Source organism: Cucurbita maxima, unplaced genomic scaffold, assembly GCF_002738345.1.
Source record: "Cucurbita maxima cultivar Rimu unplaced genomic scaffold, Cmax_1.0 Cma_Scf00033, whole genome shotgun sequence".
Classification (NCBI taxonomy): domain Eukaryota; kingdom Viridiplantae; phylum Streptophyta; class Magnoliopsida; order Cucurbitales; family Cucurbitaceae; genus Cucurbita; species Cucurbita maxima.
In genome coordinates, this window is record NW_019272049.1 from 1,896,802 (window position 1) to 1,923,709 (window position 26,908).

At 38.5% G+C, this 26,908-nt stretch overlaps 4 protein-coding genes across 4 annotated transcripts; 1 reads left to right on the forward strand and 3 right to left on the reverse strand.

Moving 5' to 3' along the window:
* Window positions 1-1,576: 1,576 nt before the first annotated feature.
* On the forward strand, window positions 1,577-3,883 carry LOC111467222. Its single transcript, XM_023112050.1, has 3 exons — window positions 1,577-1,726; window positions 2,267-2,761; window positions 3,199-3,883. The coding sequence occupies exons 1-3, from the start codon at window positions 1,636-1,638 to the stop codon at window positions 3,714-3,716; spliced, it is 1,104 nt and encodes a 367-aa protein (XP_022967818.1). The 5' UTR covers window positions 1,577-1,635; the 3' UTR covers window positions 3,717-3,883.
* A 105-nt stretch (window positions 3,884-3,988) lies between these two features.
* Window positions 3,989-6,154, reverse strand: LOC111467304. Its single transcript, XM_023112170.1, has 5 exons — window positions 6,024-6,154; window positions 5,698-5,893; window positions 4,821-5,167; window positions 4,432-4,498; window positions 3,989-4,280 (listed from the first exon to the last, which is right to left on the reverse strand). The coding sequence occupies exons 1-5, from the start codon at window positions 6,125-6,127 to the stop codon at window positions 4,272-4,274; spliced, it is 723 nt and encodes a 240-aa protein (XP_022967938.1). The 5' UTR covers window positions 6,128-6,154; the 3' UTR covers window positions 3,989-4,271.
* A 1,164-nt stretch (window positions 6,155-7,318) lies between these two features.
* LOC111467147 (magnesium-chelatase subunit ChlH, chloroplastic) lies at window positions 7,319-12,921 on the reverse strand. The gene is made up of 5 exons (XM_023111927.1): window positions 11,225-12,921; window positions 11,046-11,128; window positions 8,531-10,333; window positions 7,981-8,457; window positions 7,319-7,905 (listed from the first exon to the last, which is right to left on the reverse strand). Exons 1-5 carry the CDS (start codon window positions 12,630-12,632, stop codon window positions 7,528-7,530), a joined length of 4,149 nt encoding a protein of 1,382 aa, XP_022967695.1. The 5' UTR covers window positions 12,633-12,921; the 3' UTR covers window positions 7,319-7,527.
* A 3,957-nt stretch (window positions 12,922-16,878) lies between these two features.
* On the reverse strand, window positions 16,879-26,850 carry LOC111467240 (exosome complex component RRP43). Its single transcript, XM_023112092.1, has 9 exons — window positions 26,629-26,850; window positions 26,016-26,193; window positions 25,837-25,886; window positions 25,690-25,759; window positions 25,482-25,587; window positions 23,884-23,950; window positions 23,569-23,644; window positions 17,865-18,163; window positions 16,879-17,179 (listed from the first exon to the last, which is right to left on the reverse strand). The coding sequence occupies exons 2-9, from the start codon at window positions 26,176-26,178 to the stop codon at window positions 17,096-17,098; spliced, it is 915 nt and encodes a 304-aa protein (XP_022967860.1). The 5' UTR covers window positions 26,179-26,193; window positions 26,629-26,850; the 3' UTR covers window positions 16,879-17,095.
* Between the last annotated feature and the right edge of the window lie 58 nt (window positions 26,851-26,908).

The following is a 26,908-nucleotide window of genomic DNA, read 5'->3' on the forward strand; positions in this document are numbered from 1 at the left end:
CTAGCTCATCAGAGTGATGAATATAATAAAGATGTGTTAATCAACATCCGAAATTTTGAAGCTGCATTTGGCTGATTCAGCCATAAAGGAAATTTTGATATTTAAGAAATCGATGCTATAATACCATGTTGAGAATGAAAAATAGAATTGGGATCGGAGGTGTTATGTTCATTAATATTGTTTACAACTATTTAAATAAGATACAAACTATCGACTAATACCGAATAATATATAACTAACTAAATGTTGAAAATAAAATAAAATATACTATTAACAACTCTAAAAAATAAAGAAAAAATATTAACCGGATATCTAAGATACTTCAATAAAAGACTTCACACGTATAAATTAAATTAAATTAAATAAAAATTAAAATTGGAGAGACTAAAATAATATTAAAATGAAGTGTTTTAACACCAACTTTTGTTGATAAATAATACCCCACAATCCAAACAATTTGTTGGACATTATTCAACGTGGTTACTGGTGGATGATGAAAGTCCCACATCGGCTAATTTAGGGAATGATCCTGGGTTTATAAGTGAGGAATACTAACTCTATTGGTATGAGGCCTTTTGGGAAGCCCAAAGCAAAGTCATGAGAGTTTATGCTCAAAGTGAACAATATCATGCCCTAAACTTAGCTGTGCGGCGTGCTTTGTTCGAGGGGAGGTGTTGGATGGATCCAAACAAAGAAGGTGACGTGTTTTTTTTTCCCGATAGAAATTTTAAATAAATAAAATTTTGTTTTGAAATAATTAATAAAAGTCGACAGGCAACTTAGTCGGTGCGGCGGAATAAACGGAGGAAACAGCTCCGTTTACGTTTTCAGACACACTACCCACTGTTTCTGTGCGCAGTGAGATCACGTGGACTCTCTAATAAAAGTCAACGTTCTACACGTGGCGTGTGTTAAAAAATCTGACAGAAAAGTAACAGTGTTCTTGATTGCAGTGGATAGTTTAGAGTTTAACAGTAATGACAAGACGCAAATTTCGGACGGGTTTATGGCATGGTCACGTGCGAGGTACTGACCGTTAATGTGTTCTTTTTTTTTTTTAATTGTTTTTAGTTTCAATAATCCCATTAAAGTTTAAAAAGTTTTATTAAAAAATACACTTACCATTGGTACTATATTAAAAAAAATATCCATGAAATTTTAAAGGTAACGTTAACACATTTTACTTTATATAAAAAAAAAATTTAAAATTCTTACGAACGCCTCATAGATTATATCCAAATTTTTTAAGTTACTCTTAAAAATTCAGGATTATTTTATCATAACTACTTTTCTATTTTCTTTTAAAATTTAAAGATTTTTTTTTAAGTTTTTTAAAAAAATTGGAAGATATTAATAGAACTTTTGAATATTTAAAGAGTATTTTTTTGAGGATTTTTAAAAAGTTTAAAAATATTATTAAAAATTTTAAAAATGAAAGATTATTATTATTATTATTATTTTAGAGAAAATACAATTTGACGTTATATTAATTTGAAATTTATTTGGTAATGTATTTAATTTGAGAGAGTGGGAGGGAGAAACGCGTGAGATAGGCTGATTATAAATATATTACGGACACTCCAAGCCAAACCATCTTTGAATTCCCAAACTTCATTTTCTTTATCTTTTTGGAGAATGGGAAGTTTGCCTAATTTGCTTCTAATTTTCCCATTGCTTTTCTCTCTCTCGGTTTCTTTCGCTCCTCCTCCTCGCCACCGCCTCGATGGTAAGCCAAATTTCTTCTTCTTTCTCGGCTCGGTAAATTTTTCTATTAAGTTGAGTATGAATGCGTTTTTTCTTGTTTTACTTTTGATTTTGTTGTTGATCATATGTACTCTTCTAGGCTCAAAGCGAGCTAACAAATTTGAATCTTAAGTTTGAATCTTCTGCTTGAATGATACTTGAGATGTAATATTCCAAAAGATATTACTTCGAAAATTTCTTCTTCGGATGACTGATTCAGTCTCTTTAACAAGTTTAGTGAGGAGTATAACGATTCTGAGAGAAGAACTTATGATTTGCATTTCAAGAAATTTTCAAACGAACCATTTCTTATTTTACTAGGTTCAACTCTATGTATTCTTATATTAGTAGAGTACATTGAAGGTACGAATAAGGTTATCACAGAGTTTCCATAACAACTACTCTAGGAGGAATGGTGTGCTAATAATTGCTCGTTTTATATTTATTTAGTCCAAATTTTTTTAATAAATTTTTAAAATTTTTAAATATGATTTTGAAACTTGTTTGGTATATTTTTGGGCAGGTCTTCTCCCTAATGGCGACTTTGAAACTCCGCCAACCAAATCAAACCTAAACAAAACAGTGATCATAGGCAAAAACTCCCTCCCAAAATGGGAAATCAATGGCCTCGTTGAATACGTGGCAGGTGGGCCCCAGCCAGGTGGATTCTACCTACCCATTCCTCGTGGGGCCCACGCGGTGAGGTTAGGGAACGAAGCCTCAATCTCACAGAAGGTGAGGTTAAGATGGCGTTCTGTCTATACGCTGACGTTTGGGGCCACAAGGACTTGTGCACAAGATGAAATGCTAAGAATTGAAGTTGGGGCTCAGTCAGCTAACCTTTCCATTCAGACTCTGTATAGCAATGGAGGTGATACCTATGCCTTCACTTTTAGGGCAAATAGGAATGTTGTGAACGTCACTTTTCATAACCCGGGCATTCAAGAGGACCCCACTTGTGGACCGCTCTTGGATATGATCTTCATCAAGGAGATGTCACCTGTACGTCGCATTCCAGGTAAGATATCTTGAACTACACACCATTAAGTAGGACGGGGTTTAATTAGTTAAAAACAAATATACACTTGTACATCGCGTTCCATGTAAGATATCTTGAACTACACATCATTATGTAGAATCCAGTTAAATTAATTAAAAACAAAAATCTATCTGTACCTTGCAATCTATATAAGATATCTTGAACTACGCACCATGCACCATTAAGTAGAATCGAGTTGAATTAGTTAAAAACAAAAATGTACATTGTGTTCAAGGTAGGATATCTTGAACTACACCACTAAGTATAATTAGATTTAATTGGTTAAAAACAGAAATCGTTAGCCAACCGTACCTAAATCTAAATCTAATTGGTTAAGAAGAGGTTATCAATTTAGACCTAAATGTTATGTTTGTGTCCAACTTACCTAATCAAGGGATGGTGGTATTTGCTTGCAGGTAACCTTTTGTCGAATGGAAACTTTGAAGTTGGTCCTCATGTGATAAAGAGTTTCAACAATGGAATCCTCCTTCCTCCAATGCAGGTTGATCACATTTCTCCACTACCAGGCTGGATAATTGAGTCTCTCAAGCCTGTAAAATACATTGACAGAGGCCATTTCTTTGTCCCTTCAGGGAATGCAGCCATTGAATTGGTTGCAGGACGAGAAAGTGCCATAGCCCAAATAATCCAAACAGTTCCCACAAAGTATTATAATCTCACCTTCACCGTTGGAGATGCCAGAAATGGCTGCCATGGCTCCATGGATGTCCAAGCTTTTGCTGCCCGACAAACCATCAAAGTTCCTTTCATTGCTAGAGGCCTTGGAAGGTCCAAAACTGCAAGTTTGAAATTCCAAGCAGTTTCTGTCAGCACAAGAATTACATTTTACAGTGCTTATTACCACACCAAGCTTCATGACTACGGCCATTTGTGTGGCCCTCTGTTGGACAATGTTATAGTCGTTCCAGCTTAGATCTTAGGCTGTCAAATAATAGTCATATCAAAGTGTTACTTTGGAAGTTGGTTTCTTCAAAAAAAAAAAAAAAAAAGTGTTTTCTATTGTTCAGATCCAATATTAGTGAAAAGAGTGTAATGGGTCGACTTGTTTCAATACAGAACTGAAAATTTGTTCTTCTTTGACATAACTATATGGTGTAGATTCCTATTAAATTATAAACATGCTTAAGAACATAATGTAAAATCTTAAAATCGATCTATAAGAAAGTGGCATATACCAATGCTTATCATACAAGATTATAGCTATGTCACAGAACTGAATTCACTCCCCCTAAAAGGCATTATTCTGGGGAGATTCAAAAATGGAGAAGCTAAGATGTATACTTCAAAGCTCTATGTTCCGTATGAAGCTCTAATCAATTCCAGTATATCCTGTACTACCCTACCATATTTAATTTGCTTACAAAGCAGGCCTAATCAAAACTTCCCAATCAATTGGGATTGTCCCGAGACTCTCTACGGCTGAGTTTGGACCAGGCTATAAATGAACGGATCATCTACTCAGAGTTTGTCAAGCAATCTGCAAAAGGGAAATGGAAAGCAAAGAAACATGTTCAATTTTCCCGGAAAATTTGGCAAGTATATCTGTGTAAACTAAAGGGTTTTATTGGATTTGATTGCTTTGAAGGCATCAAATAGATAGGAAACTGGGAGTTGAGTGTGTCTTGTACCGTGTAAATATAGGGATCTTGGCGTCCACCTGTTCCTGATCTTTTGATCTCTTCCAGTTTCAGCAGCCTGTCAAAGAAGGCGAAACAGAAACCAAATCAATTTTGATCCTAATCAATCTGTAAGCTTGAAAATATAGATCTCCATATTGGCTAATATTTGAACTCACATATGAAAGAATAAAATTCATTCTCAATTTCTATCTTTGAATCTTTTGCCTAATGAATGGTGTTCCAATGGTGACCATATAAATTATCATCAGAGGTGAGAGTATTCCGAGGGCATAGATGATCCTACCGTGTACAGTAAATGTGTGAATTGGAAGCACTGGATAAAAGCATGACTTTAGAGCCAACGTGGTGAGGAGGTGGGAGAGAGAAGAATGAATTACATTCTTAGAGCCTTGCTTGTGTCAGGGCTGTCACCAAGCACTTGGCGTATCTTCACCTCAGAGGAACAGCCACCAGAGAGGTAACTCAGAATCGCTTCGGCACGCCGGCGCATATGAGCCGATGCGACGTGCTTTTTCCTCCACGCGTGACGAATCATTTCTAACTTCTTCTCTGCTCTGGTAACCAGGCGACGGATTGGCGCGCTTGTGTCCACACTTGAGCTGCTTGACAAACAATAAGTCGTCTCCGAGGACGCGGAGCCTGAAGACAGGGTCACGTCGTCTGTAGGAGTGAGATTCCGGTTCCCGGATATCCGTACTGGCCTCGAACGACTCTTTCTCACGACCTGTGTGGAATTCGTTAGACTTGAAAGAGTGATACACTCAAAATCAACGAAGTATTTACTAATTGGCAACTAAACGCTTATCGATCAAAGTATTGAGATATTGAAATTCAATGACTGATAGGTAAGTAATCAGGTGGAGGAAGTAGAATTTCTAAAATTCTGATCAGATTTAAGTTCATACCGAAGAAGAAACAACAAGAAGGATCCGATAGTCAAACATCTTTGGAAATAATAAGCCAAGTACTAATGAACACAAACGAAATTCCGTACCAGCAGTACATTTTCCAGTTTCAGTGACAGAATCCGATTAAAATAAACTTATCCAGAAACTAATTCAAATTACAAAAGCAGAAACGACGACCAAAATCAATAGCTCTTTTACTCAAACCAAGGCACGGGATTCACACACAGCAGAAACTGCGCAAACAAAAACAGAGCCAAAAATACCACATCGAACAAAACAACATACAAGAAGAACGAAATAGAAGAAGCAGAAATTATGCAAAACAGGTTAGACAGAGAACCATTACATTAAGCTTTAGCTCGTCGCGATAAGCTGAAGTAGAGAACAGCAACAGCTCCTGCGCTCGAGTCTCGGACGATTCATCTGATCTAGTGAGTACTGAAGAGCAAGACTTCGAATCATCACAAAATGGCGACATCTCACTCGAGCATTTTCCACCGAGAATTTTCTCCTCAAACAACCATTCGTCTTGAGAAATCGGTCTACAGAGCAACCAAACACAGAAACAGAGATTTAAAGCAAGAAAAAAAAAGGACGATCACATACGATCATTCAACAGAACAGAGCAAATGCCAGAGAAAACAGGAAATGGAATACTATCCAATATCTTACATAGATGGCGACGGCGGAGGAGATGACGGAGGAGGCGGTGAAGTGGAGAGAAGGAGCAGAGCAGAAGCGACGGTGCGTTCTAGAGCGCAAGGGAACTCGGCCATTGATTCTCAATAACGAATTTCTGGCGGGTGCTTTCCAAATATTTGAATTTTGTTCTCTCTCCTCTCTCTCTCTATCTCTCATTTGTATGGCTCATTATATATCTCCTCCATTTCCCATTTGCTTAAATTACGTGTACAGTTTAAAGTACCATCTAATTTAACTCGAGATAATATATATTATATTAATAATTAAAATATTATAAAATGATTTATCAGTCGCTATAAATCATTAACTTTTAACTTTCCGTATAAATGTTAATGTAGAATTTAGTTGAGTTGACCTGACCAAAAAAAGTCAACAAGTAAATCGAACAAAATCTTTGTTTTAAAAACATTAAACCTAATCCAGTAGGATAGTCTGCATTGTGCAATCACTTCAATTAGAGCATGGCTCAAATTGGATAGGAAAACGATGCAAAGTTCGTTAAGATCACACCCCATATATATATAGTAGGTAAAGTCTCTCCGATGGTATGTTAAGGTTAGAGTAAATTACGATGTGTCCCTCGAGGTATCTCGAAACCCCTGTTGTACCAATGTCTATATTTCGTTCTAGGAATAAGGTAATGAATGATCTTCTAGTATGTAGTTTTGTTTCGTTTGGATTATTTGACGGAAATAGAAGACTTTTCTCTTATTATCAAAGGACCTATAAAGTAAAAGGAAGTGCGTCAGTCAATTCAATGAATATATCTCGAGTCAATAATACGACAAACAACGTTGCCTACACGAGGATAGAGAGGAAAGAAAAGGGAGAGTCTTAGCCCTGAGAATCAAATTCTAAATCGGCGTGGCACTGCTAGATGATTCTAATCAATAGAACGGGAAGAGAAGTCAACCAAAAAAAAGACCACCAAAATACGATGTGATTTGATCGAGGCCTACGCCCCATAGAAATTGTCTACTTGAAACTGTCCATTGGCCCGTAGGTCTTGACACAAGGTTAGAATTCTAGCTCTTCTAGAGTGGTATCTCACTAATGGCTCGAGCCCTCGAAAGGTGGCCTTCACCCTCCACCTAAGCTGCGCAGGAAAGACCCAAAGCCAATCCCGAAGAACAGTGAAGCTTCATAGAGTCTTTCTGTCCACATGCAAGTAGTCTACATCTTCACAAACATGTCTATTTCACCAAACCTCTCTCCGAGACAGTGTTCAGATCATTACGCCGTGTGGAAAATTAATGAGAAATTTCGCAAACACAAATCACTTTATTCAAATACATCAAAAACAGATTTGCAATGAAGACTTTAAAAAGAGTACAAAGAGAGTCTCAAATAATTTCACATTACAAAAGTACATTCCATTCAACCTTGAAAGGGAAGATGGTTGAATAAGTGAGCCAAACTAATTTACATTCTTCTTTTGATTTTACAATGTTTACCTGTTCATAATCAATATACTTCATCGATCGACCCCCTCGATCTTGTCTTCAACCTCGGAGTATAACTGTCGCAGTTTCTCGATATTTTCCTCCGAAGTTTCCCAATATCCACGCCCGTTCGCCTCCAAGAACGTTTGCACCAACTTCCTAAACGAGTTTGGATTCGTTTTCATCAGCCTGTTCAACATCTCCTCGTCTTGAATGAACGTCGTGTTAGCTTCTTCGTAAACCCAGTTGTCGACTTGGCCCGACGTTGCACTCCATCCAACCGTGTTGGTTAGCCTCTTCTCGATTTCTCGAACGCCCTCGTAGCCACTCGACATCATTCCCTCGTACCACTTGGGGTTCAACAGCTTGGTTCTTGCATCAAGTCGAACCGTCTCGGCGAGCGATCGGACCTGTATGACGCAAAGATTCGTGTTAAGTATGCTTATCGGTGTGAGCTTATAAGAACATTGTTGATGATGTCTCACCTGAGCATTGGCTGTAGTGGTATCAGCAATGTAGGCATTAGGCTTCTTCCCATCCTTTCTCAGGCCTTGAACTAAATTAGTCGGATCGGAATCGAAGTAATGGCTGACATCGGTCAGTGAGATCTCGGACGAGTCGAGGTTTTGGAACGTGGCATCAGCCGTGCTTAGAGCCATCTCGAAAACTTTTCTCTTCTCCATCATGCCAGCTCCAGGAGCATCACAATCAAAAGCGAAGGATTTCCTACTCAAATACATGTCTTGGAGTTGCTTCTCATCGTTCCACGACGAATTCTCGACAGCAAGATTAATGTTAGATGAGTATGATCCAGACGCATTCGAGAAGACTCGAGTTGCAGCTTCTCGAACCTCGATACCAAGGGCTTGAGCTTGTTCCGTTGCGTGCTTTCTAACAAAGTTCAGCTCCTCCGGCTCATCTAATTCTGCAACCATCTTCACCGCTCGATCCAAGAGGTTCATCTACAAAACAAATCGTAAGTTCGTGTCGAAAACAAGAAACTAGAAAGCTTCTGAGAAATGTAGGATCATCCACCTGATTGATGAACAAATCTCTAAACACGCCTGAACAGTTGACGACAACATCAATCCTAGGCCTTCCAAGCTCTTCGAGGCTCACAGGTTCAACCCGGTTGACACGACCGAACGTATCAGCAACTGGCATTACGCCGATCATCCACAGAACCTGAGCCAGGGATTCACCGTAGGTCTTAATGTTATCAGTACCCCACAAAACAAGGGCAATTGTCTCAGGATATTTGCCTCCATTTTCAGCCTTTTGCCTCTCTATTAACCTCTCCACCACAACTTTTGCACTTTGCATTGCTGCTGTTGTAGGAATAGCCTGTGGATCAAGGGCATGAATGTTCTTTCCAGTAGGCAAAACTTTCGGATTTCGAATCGGGTCACCACCGGGGCCCGGCTCTACGTATTTTCCCTCCAAAGCCTGTTTCAAACTACCCAATTCGTTGTCCGTGACAATGAGCTTCAAACACTCGGCCAAGAACTCGAATAGTTTCCGCAGCTTCTCCCTGTCAGCCCTGTAAAATTTGGTGTTTGACAAGTACTGAACCCACGGTTCGTTTATACCGAATCCTAGGATTGAGGTGAGCTTATCTCCGACGTCGATGACTTGACCCTTACTGTTAGTTGATCGTTCCACGAACGAGGAAATGGCCCCACGTGAAGCCTCGGTAATTTGTCGAAGCAGCTCGACATCCTTCAATACTCCCTTGTCATTGCCACGGTACAGATCTTCTATGTTTCTTCCAACTGTGTTTGCTAGTATTGATGGAAGAGATGAAATGTCGTCTTCGGGACGGTCGAGTGCAGCGATGTTAACCAATGTTGCTACTGCCTCCATGGCGGATGGTGGCTCACCAATGACATGAAGTCCACAAGGTAAAAGACGGGATTCGATCTCCATGATCTTCGAGTATACTTTCCCGACGACAAGGTCGCGATCTTTAGCTGGGATTTCCTCTCCCTCCTCAGGTAGTTCGACGTCCTTATCGAGATTACATTGTCTAGCAGTACTGACAATCGAGCTAACAATCTGTGCCCCACGACCGGTATCTTTAAGCGATTGGTACGAGGAAATAAGCTCACTCAATTGCTTAAGCCCCTTGTAAAGCCCTGCATTCTCTGCTGGGGGTGTCAAATAGCTAATGGTATTAGCATAGCTTCGACGTTTAGCCACGGTCGCCTCGGATGGATTATTAGCTGCATAATAGTATACATTCGGAATGTTTCCAATCAAACTGTCAGGATAACAGACATCGCTCATTCCGACTTGCTTTCCGGGCATGAATTCAAGCGAACCGTGAGTTCCAAAGTGAAGAACTGCGTCGGCCTTAAAGATATTCTCGACATAAGAGTAATATGCTGCAAAACCATGATGGGGGCTAGCAGATTTAGAGAAGAGAAGTCTCATCGGATCACCCTCGTATCCAAACGTCGGTTGAACACCGATGAACACGTTTCCGTACTGCTTTCCATATACCAACAGATTCTCTCCATCCGAGTTCAAATGGCCAGGAGGCTTACCCCAGTTCTCTTCCAAGGCGGACGAGTAAGGTGTCAATTGTTGGTACTCACGAACGTTCATCTTATAAGCAATGTTCAGATTCGGACTATTGAATTGCGCCTCTTTGTCATGAATAACATCTTCAATCAAAGCTTCGGAAGTTTCGGGAAGGCCTTCGACGTTATATCCGTCCTTCTTGAGGTCTTTCAGGACGGAGAAGATGGATGAGAAGACATTCAAATAGGCAGCAGTTCCAACATTTCCCTTATCAGGGGGGAAACTAAAGACAGTTATAGCCAGCTTCTTCTCAGCCTGCAAAAATGCCAATATTTATCATAAGGCGACACGTCCGCGGCAAATAGAACCACATAACTTGCTCGGTATACGAAAGAACGTTTTGGGGTTGTTAAGAAAAGAATCGTGCTAGTTATTGGTATGAGGTCTTTTGAGAAAACCAAAAGCAAAACCACGAGAGTTTATGCTCAAAATGGACTATCATACTATTGTGGAAAGTCGTGATTCCTAACATGGTATTAGAGTCATGCCCTTAACTTAGTCATGTCAATAAAACCCTCAAATGTCGAACAAAGAAGTTGTGAGCCTCAAAGGTGTAGTCAAAAGTGTCAACAAAGGGTGTACTTTGTTCAAGGACTACAGAGAAAGGAGTCGAGTCTTGATTAAAGGGAGACTGTTCGAGGGCTCTATAGACCTCAAGGGAGGCTCTATGGTTGTTCGAGAGCTCCAGAGAAAGGAGTCGAGTCTCGATTAAGGGGAGGCTATTCGAGGGCTCCATAGACCTCAAAGGAGGCTCTATGGTGTACTTTGTTAGTCCCACATTGGCTAATTAAGGAGATGACTATGATTTATAAGTAAGGAATACATCTCCATCGAGGCCTTTCAGGGAAACTAAAAGCAAAGCCATGAGAGCTTATGCTCTAAGCGGACAATATCATACCATTATGGAGGTTCGTGGTTCCTAACAACTATGAGAGAAGCTATTTCGATCCATTATAGAAGTGAATACCTTAGATTTTCTTTTAAGTTCAGCCCATTTGATCGCCCTGGTGCATAGCTGCTCAACCCTCTTGTGAAGTGCATGAGATTTCCCTACATTATCAAGAATGTTCACATTGTTCAAGTCCTAAACAACTAACCATTTCATGAAACCAACAACACTTTCACAATGAAGGAGCTTTTACATACCAGTTCGAGGATCCCGACCGGAGAAAACAATAGGCTCCATACCACCATCGAGCTCCGGTAGAGCGACCTGAAGCGCCACCTGAATCGGGTGCAAACCCAACGTGCTATTAAGCCATTCCTCAGTAGTTTGAAACACCAAAGGCAAAGCAACAATATAAGGAACATCAAGCTTTGTCAGTGCTTCAACAGCTCTAGGATGATCCTGTCTAGCAGGCCCTCCAACCAGAGCAAACCCAGTGAGCGACACAACCGAGTGCACGAACGGTTTCTTCGTCACCGGATCGACAAGATACCTCTCAACCGGACCCGAAAAATCCAGCCCACCAGCAAAAATAGGTATCACTTTAGCCCCTCTAGCCTCCAACTCCATAATCACAGCCACATAATGGCTCTCATCACCAGTAACAATGTGACTTCTCTGCAAAATAAGCCCAATCACAGGGGCCTTAGAATCCTTAAGCTTCTCATTAGCATCCCTCCTTGTTCCATACCAATTCAAATACTCCTTCACATCATCATACATACAAGGTGCCAAAGGGTGCCAAATTCCAGTGTCTAAATACAAAACTGGCTCAGAATACTCAATCTTAGCCCCTTTCAAAGCAGGAACATATGAACCAGATATCATTTTCAAGAAATTTTGAAGATTATCAGGTGACCCACCAAGCCAGAATTGCAAACTCAATATATAAAGCCTAGCATCCTGTGCCTTATCACTAGGCAAATACTTTAATACCTTTGGCAATGTCCTTACAAGCTTCAACATGCTATCAGCAAACCCAGCTGATTGCTTCTTCTTCTTAAACAGCTGAAAAAATGGACTCTTAGATTGCCCCAATTGTGACATACTGAAACTCCCAAGCTTGTTTAATCTCATCACTTCAGGCATCGATGGAAACACCAAAACGGCGTCGAGTCGATCCCTTTCTTTCTCAACAGCTGCCTTCACTTTCAAAGCGAGTTCCTCAACGAAAATCAATGACCCAATGAAGATATTGGCCTCTTCCACGTCTTTACAGAACGTATTGTACGTTGAAACATCGCGTAGCTCTTCGACTAAATAACCCACAACTTGGAAATTCGCGTGGGTTTTGTTCTTGTTGAGAGCTAGAACGGCGGCGGTGAGTGATGATTGGTACTGTGCTTCGAGAACGACATACACAATTTTGACTGTCGGAAGGCCGTTGGTGTTGTCGGGAACGACACGCCGGACTTCGGGACTTGTTTGTGTGAAGAGACCATTGCCGGTGGCGACACATTTCACTTTCACGGCGGATTTTGAAGAAATGGCGAGGTGGGTTTTCTTGGGGAGGAAGGAATGGAGGAAGAAATGCTTCTGGGAAAGCGATGAAAGCTGAAGCTCCGATTTGGAAGCCGGTAAAAATGGCGATGACATCAAGGACGCCATTGATGACGGGAAAAAACCTCTAAAACAACCGATCAAGATGGTTTATGAGGGCTTAATTTTTGGATTTGGCCTCAAAATTGGGAGCTCGCTCACCTTCTTTTGATTTCTTTTCCATTCGAAGTTGCAGAGAAATGGGTTTGTGGTTTTAACGGAGAGGAAGAAGAGGGAAGAGGAACGGTTTTTTTGTGTGGTTAGTGGTGAGTGGAAGGGACACGTGGCGAACTGGGTCATCAGGGAATTTTGATAGTGGAGGAGTGTACTTTTGAGGTTGAGCTTCAATTTCAGCCATGGAGGAGAGAGAGAGAGAGAGAGATGTAGAGAGAGAAGTAGAACATCCATTTATCTGAAAGGGGATTTTTTGATGGAATTTGCTGCAATCTGATTGGTTGGAATGGATTTCTTCAAATTGTCGTGGAGCGTGAGTGGTAAGGGTTGGAGGATGAGATAGAAAATTGGGGATTTTTTAAATTATTAATTGCATTAAATTCTTAATGTTCGTAAAAGATTCTTTCTTTGGGTGTGTGTCTCTCATGTAAAAAGGACAGATATTTTCAATGGAATCAATGGAAGATATTCGTGCACTCTAGGCTACTCTTCATCGTTACTTACCGTTAATTAAAAATATTAATATTTACACACTACTGGTGAGGATTGTTGAGAGAGAATCTCACGAAGATGCTCATGAGTTTACAAGGAATGCATTTCCATTAATATGAGGTCTTTTTAAGAATTTCTGCTGGTGAAGGTTTATATAATGATCCTAGTTTTCTAATGGCCTAGAGTCGATACCTTATGCACGACGTAACTTTTGTATGTGGAAACATTCATTTAAAACGACTTCATAAAACGATGTCATGGACTGATACATTTACAAAAGGGTCACAAAAACAACACAAGAAATATTCAAAGTAGAATAAAATAAAACCAAGGAAAAATTTTAAAGAGCAATGCCCTATACTAACTTAAGATCTCTACGAAAATAAATGCAACTACCCTATGCAGGTTTCATGGTCTTCGATGTAACGTCGTCGTCAACCCTACAAGGGTGCCTTGTGTTTAACGGTAATATAAAAGTAGCACATGACTTGAGTATTTTAAGGCAATAAAGGACCCCACTATTGGGGTCAAGGAATGCAAACACATACAATCATGTTTAGGGACATCATTTAAAACCATAGTTTCTTAGTTGGCCTTTAGTCCGAACAAATTAGGCATGTAGTACTTCTCTACATATGACCCACACATGTGAGTATGTGCCCACCAAGTAGGCTCGCACACCTCCTAAGTCTGCATGGTCAGGCTAGTTGGTCATATTCGGATGTTTGAAGGTACAACGACCGTCATGTATCATGGCAATCATGATAGCCATCATCATCATCATCATAATGTACGTGTTCGTACTCATCAAAAAAAGGGAAGTATCCCGATGTATGTGAACATATAGAGGGGTTGTGCATTAAGAAACTCTTCATTACCATACATGTCATACATTTCATTACCAAGCATATTCATGTCATAGTGCAACATGGCATTATATATATCATCGTAACATGAGATATCATCATAATGTATCATATTGTCATGCATCTCCTGTCATCATAACATATTATAACATCGTAACATATCATATCATCATAACATATCACATCATCATAACATAACACATCATCATAACATAACATATCATATCATCTTAACATATCACATCATCATAGCATAACATATCATCATTATACTTCATATCAAACACATGACACGTGTAGAGGCCACAAGGCATGTGTCATCATACATAAGGCAATTCTTCCGACCGAGCTAATAGTAGGGCCACTTATTTGGTTGGCCTAGGCTGAAGCTACTATGATCCCTTGATGCTAGCTTAAGGCTACTCTCTGAAATTTAATTCTCCTTAAGGAGACTCATAATCATAAACTAGAATTCTTGTTATGTTGATATGGTCATGTTTATGTCTTGTGTGACATCGTAATATATCATGTATGATAAACATGAATGCAATGACATGAATATGTATGTACGTCTAGAAAGGAATTTACGACATGAGAATTTTGGAATTATTGTGTGTATCATCTCATTGAACCACTATTTTTAATGCAGGATTTCGTGCATGTTGAATGTCATATGATCACGGACTACTTTCACAACATGTTATGTACGAACTTGTAGTTATGTCTAGAGGGTACGTTAATGAGCTCGTCTAGTGGGTTCATGCGCACATGCTGAACTTTGTGTGGAAAAGTACTATGCATACCATCCTACCCAAAACTAAAAGTAGAACCCAAGGAACAGTCATGAAAATTAGGTCTCCGAATCCGATACATTTTGTATATGAATGCATTTTTCAACCCCAATAGAGGGGTCACTAGTTGAGTATTATACTTTTTCAGGTAAAGATAAATGGGTTAATGCATGATTGATGACACGTGCTAAGGAGACCCTATAAAATTTCTGTAAGGAGATGTTTAAACCTTATTTTTTTAACCATGTTTTCACCCCATTTCCATTATTTATGAATATTGAAGTTCATCAAAATTTTAAAGTTAAAACGAATGATGAAGTTTTTTGCTTGAAACAATTACAGTATGCTCGTAGTGACGATCTTACTTTATTGCACATATATTGATGCCCCAACACGATATCAGTAGATTTGACCAATTTCAATTTAGGCATACGACATCGAGAGACAATTGTTTTACGGATGCCACTATGTTTTGGCTGGCATCAACAAAACCTCTCTTGACCAAGTTCTATTGACATGGATGCCAATGAGAGTTTTAATCTAAAATGTATTTTGCAACGTTCTTTTTAACTTTTTCTAATGTTTTTTGGTGTTGAAAAAAGTTCATATTTTTGAACTGATATATGTATCAATACATATGTTTCAAAACATTGTGGAAATGAAGAATCCGCATAAACAAGTATCTTACACTTCTTAAATAGGTGATAAATCTTAGTGTTCGTACTCGAATCCCTCCTCGCCCACAACCGGCCAAAAAGGGAAGGACTTTTCCCTCTGGGGGTAGGAAAATCATGATCGGGATAGCGGACCCAAAGCTATGGAACTTGGGTGTGGGTCTTTTGTCGAAATGGAATGACCTTATCTTTTTATTTTTTCTTTTTTGTTAATGGGTTAAGGGCGGGAGTTCCGTTATAAATTAAATATAGTATACCCAACCCGAATCAGCATATTTTTTTGTTTTACGCCCTGTAATTCTTCCTCAACCAGACTTCGGCAGAACAGCAGAGCAAGTACAAGTATTAGTAGAATAGCAAAAATGTGTGATTATTTCTCGTGAATACTTTTTAATTTATGGATAAATAAATCTCTATGAATATCTTAGTCTTGGAATAAAGGTTAGAGAAGATCTTTTTGTTTGTGAGACATGACATGCATGTTAAAACCCCTATTTTAAAAGAATAATATAATCGTTACAGAGATAATAATATAAAATAAATAAATAAATATATATATATTAAAAAGTGAATGCATGGTTTACAAAATCGCTCTAGAATAGAAAGATACAAAGAAAGATTCTTCAAGATATACTCCTTTTGCTATATTCACTTTATGAACTTGTTTTTGGTAAGATATATTGAATTTTCACTCAGCCATCTCGTACTCACCGGAAGAAACTTGAGCTCCACAAGAGCCTCCCCCTCTTACCGGTCATGATAGATGAGAAGAAACCCTATTTTGGAAAGGCCACATACATGCAATAGAACAAGAAAAGATGGACTATTTTTTACATGTAAAATTTTATTTGCTTATCAGTCCAGTTCCATTCTCTGTGTCTCACTAAGACTTTCTGACTCAGCCATCACGTACCATACGTACTCACAGGAAGAAACTTGAGCTCCACAAGGGCCTCCCCCTCTTACCGGTCATGATAGATGAGAAGAAACACTATCTTGGAAAAGCCACATACATGCAATAGAACAAGAAAAGATGGACCATTTTTTACATGTAAAATTTTATTTGCTTATCAGTCCGATTCTATTCTATGTGTCTCACTAAAACTTTCTAACTCAGCACGTACTCATACGTACTCACAGGAAGAAACTTGAGCTCCACAAGGGCCTCCCCTTCTTACCGGTCATGATAGATGAGAAGAAACCCTAGGAAAAGCCACATACATGCAATAGAACAAGAAAAAATAGACCATTTTTTATATGTAAAATTCTATTTGCTTATCAGTCCGATTCCATTCCATTGTTATCAAGTTGATGCAAATAAAAAGCGAAGTTCAAGATATTTGCATGTAGAAATCCAACCCCTGCACCAAAATTGATTCCTGAGACCAAATTCTAAGAAAAACGATCTCCAGGGAAAACAAATATCACCACCAAAATTCTTTAGACAACCAAACAAGTATAAATTGGAAGCCTACAAACCATTCAGCTTTTCATTCATTAAACCAGGAAAAAAACATAGAAGGCCTCCCTAAAACTTAGTCAATTTCCATACCAGAAATTGCTTCATCCAAAATCATCTGTAGTTCTTTTGATCTTTGTCTCGTCAGTGCAACACAATCCTGCAAGCACGCCATCCACATATGGTTTAGACATATACCCATTAAATTATTTTAAAATAGTTAAAATCACTTTTCTCAGGTTTAGAATCACTCAAACATAATTTTAATATTCAAAATCTATTTAAGGTTTGATTTCACACTTTTAAACACAATTTTCTTACCATAAAAAGTTGAAATCATGTTTTTGAGTGATATTGAATTCGCTAAAAGTGAATTTAACCATTTCAAAATCACTCTCAAACATGTTTTTACTTTAGTTCGTTCAAATATTAGTTTACATAAAGGTGTGCATCCTAAGAGAAACAAAAAGAAAAACTTTTGAGCTTAAATGATATAACCATCAAGTCAATTTAAATGATATAACCATAATTAATATTAATATAACCATCAAGTCAATTAATTATTTTTCGAGTTTACTTCAACCCTTACAAAATCACTTCCAAAATATCTACCTACTCTAGTCCAAATATTAGTCTATATAAAGAATGTGCATCCTAAGGCAAGATAAGCAAACCAGAGAAGCATAGTTTTTTAAAAAATCAAACACTACTATTGTTATAATCCAACTAGCTTGACCAAACTTTACAAACAGAAAATGTGAAGAATGAAGAAGTCCAGGGAACTAATCCATTCTCTAACGAATTGGATTCGATTAATAAACATGCCAGAGAAAGGAGAGACCAACCTGAACAGCTGATGTATAGGCAAGCACAGATCCACCCGGTTTGTAAAAGGACACTAGTTGACCAGATGAATCCAAGACCACGGTTACAATAGTTTCCATGACAGACTCCTCCTCCGCAGTAGGGTCAGCCAAGATGTAGTTCTTGTGGAGTAGGCATGTTAATGAGAAAGGAAGGGAGTTCAATTTCAGTTTCCTTTTCTCTTTATTGACAGCTTCCTTCTCAAAGTTTTCTCCCCCTTTTTCCTCAGAGACAAATACTACTTTTCCATCGTCATTTAGAGCCACAACAGGGATTTGCACTAAGAATTTAAACCAGGAAGAAGTTTAAAATATGGCTCAACAGAGAAAATGGGTACCAATCGTTTTAAAGTACTTCAAACTACCAAGTCAACAAACAAGAATATTAACATTGTTCAGCTTTCTAAGAGCAATGGTAAGGACTTTCAAATGATAAAATAACCATTAATCACCGGCATGCTTCATAAACATAGGATAAACAAAAGATAACACCAGTTGCTGAAGGGAGGATAAATAGTTTTATACAAAACCAAAGGAGTTACATAAAGACTCCAATGAGGCTACTTAATTCGGATTATGCTTATGCCCATCAAATATTTCCAGCATAAATCATGGCAGTCATGAATTTTCCAAAAAGAAGTGAGAAACAAAGGACTGGGACTAGTTCATGCCTTAACACCCTAGCCTATTGAGTGCGAGACACACTCTAAACCCTGGAGCCCTATAGAGGAGTAAAAATCAACAAATATTAAAGATTAACCAGAAGCTATGAAGCATGGATACTATAGTTAAGGTAAAGTGTCATGTCCCACACATATTGGGCACTGGACGAAAGCTAGTAAGTTGTAAAGAGAGTAGTTTATGTTTTTTCTTTCCCTATATGTACCTTCCTTACTGTACTTTACCATGGCAGTTTGTTCACTTGATATTTTATACTAACTATAGGCATCAACATAATATTATTCCTTTTCTTTTTCTCCCAACAAGAAACAAGTTTGCACTGCTGAAGAAATAAAATCCTCAAGGGTAGAAACTCCCTTTGGGAGTGAAAAGAAAAAAATGCCGTTAACAAAAAAAAAAAAAGAGAGAGAGAGAGAGAAAAAAACCGGAACCATCCAAACAAAGACAATGAAAAATGAAGGAAGAAACACAAGGAAAGCCACAGTGGCAGACATCAAAGAGGAAATAGGAGCTACACAGGAGGACAGGAGCAAGGTGTCACGATCATGCTTGTTCAAGGCGTGTTGCTTGTGGCCACATGTCAGATGTCCCGGTCATACTTGTCCAAGACGTGTTGTCCATAGCCGCATGCCAATTCCAAACCTCTTTCACTTGCTTTCATGTTAGATAGGCATTTACTATTTTTTGTTGTGTCAATACGGGAGTGTATGGCCGGTCTCCAAAATCATGTATAGACCGTCAGTGCTAAAATGCCCCAAAATGTACTATAGGGGGATATGACTAGTCAGTTCCTACCCGAGTTATATGTTATCAAAGTCGTTACTTATTTGCTTTTAGCTTATAACATTGATTTTTTTTCAAATTTTTTTCAACCCATTTGCTCGCTCACACTTTCTAAAGTATTTCTTTCAAACGTGACCCAAGACTTAATCATACATTAAGGTTGTCCACAAAGTTCGACTTTCGTATGACTGGCTTGTTCGCCGGATTAGAACAAATGCTGCACAATCGTTGTCCCGCTGCCACAAGAGTACGATTGTGACACAAGGCACCAAAGCCAACCAATAACGCCAAAAAAAAAAAAAAAAAAAAAAAAAAAAAAAAAAAAAAAAAAAAAAAAAAAAAAAACCTCCAAAGAAAGCCACCAAATTGAAGAACCAACCAACAAAGCAGAAAGACGATCAGCAAGACTATCAAAAGGAAACTCCAGCCAACAAAAATGAATTAGCAGCAGAAAAGTAATAAGTTGCCTAGCTTTTGGAAAACAACATAGACGAGCTTCCAAGCTTTTGGGGTTTCTTGTATTTTGCGTGTAATCTAGGAAAGATGGCTTGAGAACACCTTGAGGAACATTTGGAGGAGTCTAAGAGAACTAGAAACAAAGTGAGAGAAGAGACACAGAGGCTACCAGAGATAGACTAGACAAATAAGAAAATGACATCATTGCACGAATGTTCAATCAGCTAGTGGAACAGAAGGTTACAAGAGAAACACAAGAATATCGGCTAGTACTTTAAACACCACCAAAGAACAAAGGCAAGCTACAAAGGAGACTCGATGCGCCATTGCAGCATTGGCCATCGATTAGTCTCAGAACCTGAACCCAAGAAAAAAAGGGAAACCACTCCAAGAGAATACAAATTGGAGAAGGACTTACACGGGTGCAGCTATTAATTCATTTGATAACCCAGCCAAAATCCCACCTCAAACAATAGGGCCCAACCCCATCCGACCTTCAGCACAGCTCACGAGAAGACATACATTGCTAACAATTGATAGACGTTAAAGATGCAATCATAATGTGAAAAGGCCATTTGTTATAGATGTGATGAGAAATGCTCCATAGGCCATAAATGCAAGAGCAAATAACTCGAGCTATTAGTTGTGCATGATGATACAGGAGCTTAAGAAATGGAAATTGATTCTAGGAACGACAAGCTAGAATAAACCATGATCAAAGTAGTAGAGTTGTCTTCAATGCTATTGAGGAGATTATCCAATCCAGGCACCATCAAGATAGTGGGGTGAACTGAGAATGCAAAGGTAATTGTCTTTGTTGATTGCGATACTACACACAATTTCATCTCTCATCAAGATCAAAATGCTCGTCTATGAAATGGCCAATTATGGGATTATTAAGGGGGTAAGAACAGCAATGAGAGGTAAGGGAGTATGCACGGGACTCGTGGTTTCTATTGCAAGTCTAATGATTAAAGAAGACTGTATACCTCTGGAACTAAAGAGATCAATCTGATATTATAAGGAATGCAATTGCTCCAAACACTAGGATTGCCTAAGGTTGACAACAAGGGCCTGGCATTAGCCATCAGAAATGGGGATTCACGGATCCTGATAGAGGAAGACCCTTCTCTACCCAAAAAGAAGTTTTGATGGAGAGTCTCAAAAGTTCATGGAAACAGCGTGACCCCTTCCTCGTGGAGCTCCAAGAAGATAATAGAACAAGTTGAAGATTTTAATTTCCTAAATGCAATCCCCCCTTCAAATCTTCCCAATGAGGTAGACAAGTTCTGGATGGGCTACACCGATGTTTTCCAATCAACATCCCAAATTCCCCAGAGGCGTGGTCTAGATCACCGTATTCAATTGAAGAAAGGCTACGAGCTGATCAATGTGCACCCATATCACTACCAAGTGGTCTAGAAAGATGAGATAACGAGATGCTTACGACTGGAATCATTAAGCCAAGTACTAGCCCCTATTCAAGCCTAGTCTTGTAGTAACAAAGAAGGTGGAAGGTTTTGATAGATTACAGAACTTAGAAGGAAACTACACTTCTAGACAAGTTCCCAATCCAAGTCATTGAAGAGTTGTTTGATGAACTACGCAGGTCCAGAGTATATTCGAAGGAAACTGAAATCGTCAACAAGAGTTTGGAAACTTGTCTAAGGTGTTTCTGCAAGGAGAGACCCAAGCAATGGGCACACTAGCTCACTTGGGCAAAGTGTATGTTAAAAGCAATAGTATGATATGTATATGATGAAATGTTTTGTTAAAAGCATGGAACGTTATGTCATGTCTCCTAAATTGTGTGTATATAGCATGATATGAATGACATGAAATTACGATAAATGACATGAAATATAACCCCGTTAGAATTATGTATGATATGATATGAGGACTGAAAAATGAAAAATGAAAAATGAAAAATGAAATGATATGAATGAGAAATGATAGCATAATTATATTTAATAATGTTGAAAATGGAAAAATATTGGGACCTCATGTGCTCGTGCATTGGGGGATACCCCTATTCCATCACGAGGATACGGACGCATACACCACTAGGCAGGTGAAGTATCATTGTGTTTTACATAATGTTGTCGTGACGGTTACTAATTCTAATGGGTGTCCAGCATAAGGAGCTACTAGAAAAGGCTCGCCCGACAAGAAAAGGGGCCCAGCGGTGTGCAAACTGTCTGGTGAGCCCATACTCGTATGGGCTCTGTGTGGAGTATATAATACACAACCAAGCTGCCCATTAGGATAGTGTCGTAGAAAAAGAGACTGAAATGATAGGTCCCCTCATTGTATTTGCATGTTCTTACATTTATAACCCCCAATAGTGAGGTCACTTACTGAGTATTTCTTTAAATACTCCAGCCACGTGTTACCTCTATATCAGGTTAAGACAAGGTGGCCTCCCACCCCAAGCGGTAATGTGAGATCCGCAATAGTAAAAAATATATATAGTAAGAGGGGCAAAAAGGGAAAATCATCACCAACCTCTTAGTAACCGTTAGCACAGTTTAGTATATAATTATTTTGTCTCTGCACTTTAGGGGCTATCTTGTATTTTGTGTGAATGTGTGGTTGGTAGATCATCGTAAAGGAGATCATCACCACCTCAAATCGGTGGGGATACTCCATATAACCTTATTTTGTTTAATGTGATATCAAAGTAAAGGGAATCCTTATAAAAGCATGAACACTTTAGTTTGGCTAGCATGTTTGTCTCCGACACATGTCAGACAAGTATCAAACATTTGTTAACAAAACTGAGAGTAACTACAATAAAAATAAAAACAAAAACACATGGCTAAGGCAACATAATGGGCAAACACAGAAGGCATGAAAGATGATCAAGGAAAACTTATTTTGATGAAGCACTGAAAGTATTAAGATTGCCAAGTAAGATAATCCATATAAGGATGTTTATTCTCTTGGTATATTGGATTTCCATAAAGCCACAAAAATCTCTTTTGTAAAGGTGAAAAAGCTCCTAAATGCTTAGACAAAGATTTCACAGAGAATCCACCTCCTTCCAAACTTTAGGAATACTAATCCAAGGGTTCTTAAAACTCATCCAATTTCTTCCAGCCGTATGCCAACCAAAGGAGTTATAACCATGTATAGTAACAATCACCTTTCTCCAAAAGGATTGAGGTTCATTTATAAATCTCCAACCCCACTTGAGAATGAGTGCCATATTTCTTCATTTTAAAGCTCCAATTCCTAGACCTCCATCATCTTGAGATTTAGTGACACTAAGTTCCATCTAACCAATTGGTTGATTGTACCACCCTCATCCCTTCCCAAAAAAAAAAAATTATCATCATAGTTCCGAATTCAAACTCAATTGTGAAGGCATAAGGAAAAGAGACAACTTGCAAAGGCATAAGGAAAAGAGACAACTTGTGAAGGCCCAAGGAAAAGAGACATATAATACAATGAAATACAAGAAAACACCAAATTACAAGCATCAAAACGACCTCCTCTTGATAATATGGTAGTTTACTTCAGGACATGATTACTTTATGCCCCCTATAGATTTTAATAACAACAAACGAAATCTAAAGAGGGAAAAAATCTGAAATGTAAAGGATTAAAAGCAGAAAGTATCAATCTATAATCTGAAAAACTATCCTTAATGTTAGTGGAGGACAAATGTCCCATAATAACCAGCATTACTGCCATAACCATAACACCTACAAAATTATGCAGAAATAAATCAAGTTATGAACAAGTTGAGAGCCTGAAACCTCACAGTGAGAAAATGCAGCAGCTGCAGAAAGAAGTGCAGCATCAAATAGAGATCCATCGGCATCCAAACAGTAAATATCCTGTGGAATGCATATCAAGTTGCTATTTCATTTAAAATAATTAACCACAAAAATAAAGCTGCATTCTGACCAAAAATCAGGCTATAGAGAAAAAATGTCCAATAAGAGTAAGGATGATGCAAGTGAACAAATTTCAGAAGCAAAGTATACAGGTACATTAGTAAAGGCACCTCACTTCAAACACTAAGATACTTCTAGCATAAAAATACATTGACAATGCATGACTTTAAAACACATACCAAGTACGCCATCCAAGCAGCTTTTCCTTTAACAAGAGATAGTTCTCTCAGATCAATCATCCCAGAGCTAAAGAATTCACATCATCAGTTTCTTGATTAGTTAGAAAGATTTAAAGAAAATTGCAGAAATCAAAAAAGTGTATTGCATTCCTCTTGCCAGATTTCTATCACTTCTAAAATAATGAGAAACACAATATTGCAAGCAGAAAAGTTTGCAATAGGTAAGTCCTTTAAGAAAATTTAAAATGAAGAGAGAACTTATCATGCACCTAAAGTAGTTTACAAGTGAAGATTGTTTAACAATTTTTAGAGTTCAGGGTTGAAATTGATTTTTTTCCCAAAAGAAAATGAAAGGTGAAGTAGCTTAATGGCCCATCAAGAGAACATTGCAAAATAGCATCCCCTCCCTAAGAACCACACAAACCAAAACATCCATAAGGGAGATCCGCTCTTCTACTTCAGTGTCTCTGAACTTCTCTTTAATGTTGAGTAACCAATAGTTTTGTTCACCATTCTAGCCTTGCAAAAGAGTCTTGCCTTTGCTGTTAGCAGGAATAAAGGCGAGCGGGGTTCAGCAAAGGTCCGAAGTGTGTCATTTTGCTCCCCAAAAGACCCTTGTTTGTTTAGTAAACAGCATGAGAGATGTTTTTATAGTTTATACACGCTAACCCATGGGCTTCTTTTGATTGCTTTCTTAATCACTTTCTCTCCAACGATTACTGTCCAAAGAGCCTCCCTCTCTTTAGGAAATCTACAAAGGCACTTAGTCATGAGGTAAATATTTCTACTTCTCTAGTTTCAAATCCACGAGTCACCAGGAGCAAAAGGGAGGCAAGTTCTTTTCCAATTTACGAAATGGTTTCCTTTACCCTGTCACTGCTGTCTAAAAAGTCTCTAATGATCTTTTATATAATATCAGCATTCTTGGAAGGCATTCTGAAAAGAAAAACATGATGTTGGGGAATAATAGAGGATACCAATTGAACAAGAGATAATATTCCACACCAAGAGAGAAGTAAATTCTTCCATTTTGAATTATTGCACCTGAATTTATCTATGATTCATTTCCAGGAGTCCTTAAAAGTCAGATTCTCCAAAGAGGCATTTCCAAGTTTGGTCCAAGAGCGCCCACTCCACAGGAGAATGTTAGAATCTCACCCCAAATGGTACCGTTATACTAGCTTCATCAGATCAGACTTCAGCGTCGTTCAATTAACTGCAAAGACAGCATTCATCGTCCAGCCTTGTGCTTTATATTTGTTCATTGAAATTATTATTTTCTGAGTTAGTGGGGTTAGTTCTTCTGTTATAATTTTCCCACTAGCCTGAATCTTGTAGTGCAGATCATGTTTGAAACTGCCTCAAGACTTGCCACGATTCCTTGTATAAATCATGCTGCTGTATTTAACTAAGATTATTGAGACCCTTCATACAAAATCTCTCTTTTCTCCAGATTTAAAGTGAGCAAGGCATATCAAACACTTCAATAGCATTCAAAATACTTTTTAAAGCTTGATTTCCATCCACACTTAATATAAAAATATCATCTGCAAATTGCAATAGATCGAAGTAGAACTGCAAGAAATGTGAAATAGTACCTTGAAATAGTGTCAGATAACTGCTTTGAAATCACAGGTGCTGCTTCAGCTGGTCTCCCAGGCCTAACAATTGGAGAGCATATGGAAGGCATGTGGAAATCAACAGCTGGAAAAAGATAGACCCAATATCACCAAGATGCATAGCATGTTATCATAAGGATTATGATAAACAAGGAGCAAAAATATCTAGCTGTTGACAATGACCAACCTATGCAACCCTCATCCGGCGACTCTATGGAAGGCGTCATTACTTCCATTTTAATAGCAGCCAACATTGTCTGCACTATATAAAACTAAGAATAAACCGTCACAAAATCCCAGCACATATGAAAAGGTTAAATGTGGAGGCACTTACCGTAGAACCAACCTTAGCCAGGGCTGATCCGTTCGCAGATGATACCGGTCCTTACATGAATAGACAATACCCAAATTCAGTTTTGAGAGTCAAATCAATCGAGCAAACTCAAGATGATAAACAAAAGCTGGAAATGGTAAGAAATGGCAATTTTCTGAAAATACAAGCCTACAACTAACCAAGAGCAATGGTTGTGTCTCTAGCTTTTCCCAGTGCTCTTCCATCAGGACGTATTGATTCAGCGAGATGACGCTCAAAAAACTGAATTGGAAAGAGTCGTCTAAAAGCATCAACCTCCATTTCCGACGACAAGTCCCCAGAAGCAGCATTTGGCAGTCCCATTGTTTGTACTCTTATCTGTTTCTCAGAAATTGGAAACCAGTTTTGATTAGAAATTTAGCTTTTAAAAAAAACTCCATTCCAAATCGGTCGAGGATTCGGAAAGATTTTTAAAATTAGAATTCTACCGCCATTGGCGACCGTTTCTTCTATATTCGAGCAATAAATTTAAGCCTCGCTACACCATTTCATTAACATAGATAATTTTTTTTTTTTTTTTTTTTTCTGTATTCAACAAAACTCAGAACCATTCAAGCAAACTCGTGACGCATTTTGGATTTATGTTTTCCTCCGGATAGATTGAACATTTGTTGAAGAAGAAATCAACAAAATTAAATGCTTCTTTAGAACTTATCCTTCGTGGACGAACAGAATCGATCAAAGAAACAAAATAGAAAAAAAAAACAAACAAAAACTCAAATCCTTAGACATAGAGGCTGACAGAGATCTCACCAGCGGCGCGGGTTAGGGGCTGAAGCCTACGAGTAGCGCTGATTGCGCAAAGAGACGAGAGAGCGTGAGACGGAGGTAGCAGCGGCGAGCTTTTCAGGCGGCTGAGACAGCGGCGTGCGGGTTGGGGTGCAGTAGCTGGTAATTGGAGGGATGAGCGCAAGAAAGGTAGGACGGTTCAAAAAAAATGAAGTATGAAAAGACTGCCCGTTGCTATGACGGAGGAGAGGAAGATTGAGGAGGTAAAGACAAGGGTATAAAGGGAAATTAACAAACATAAAAT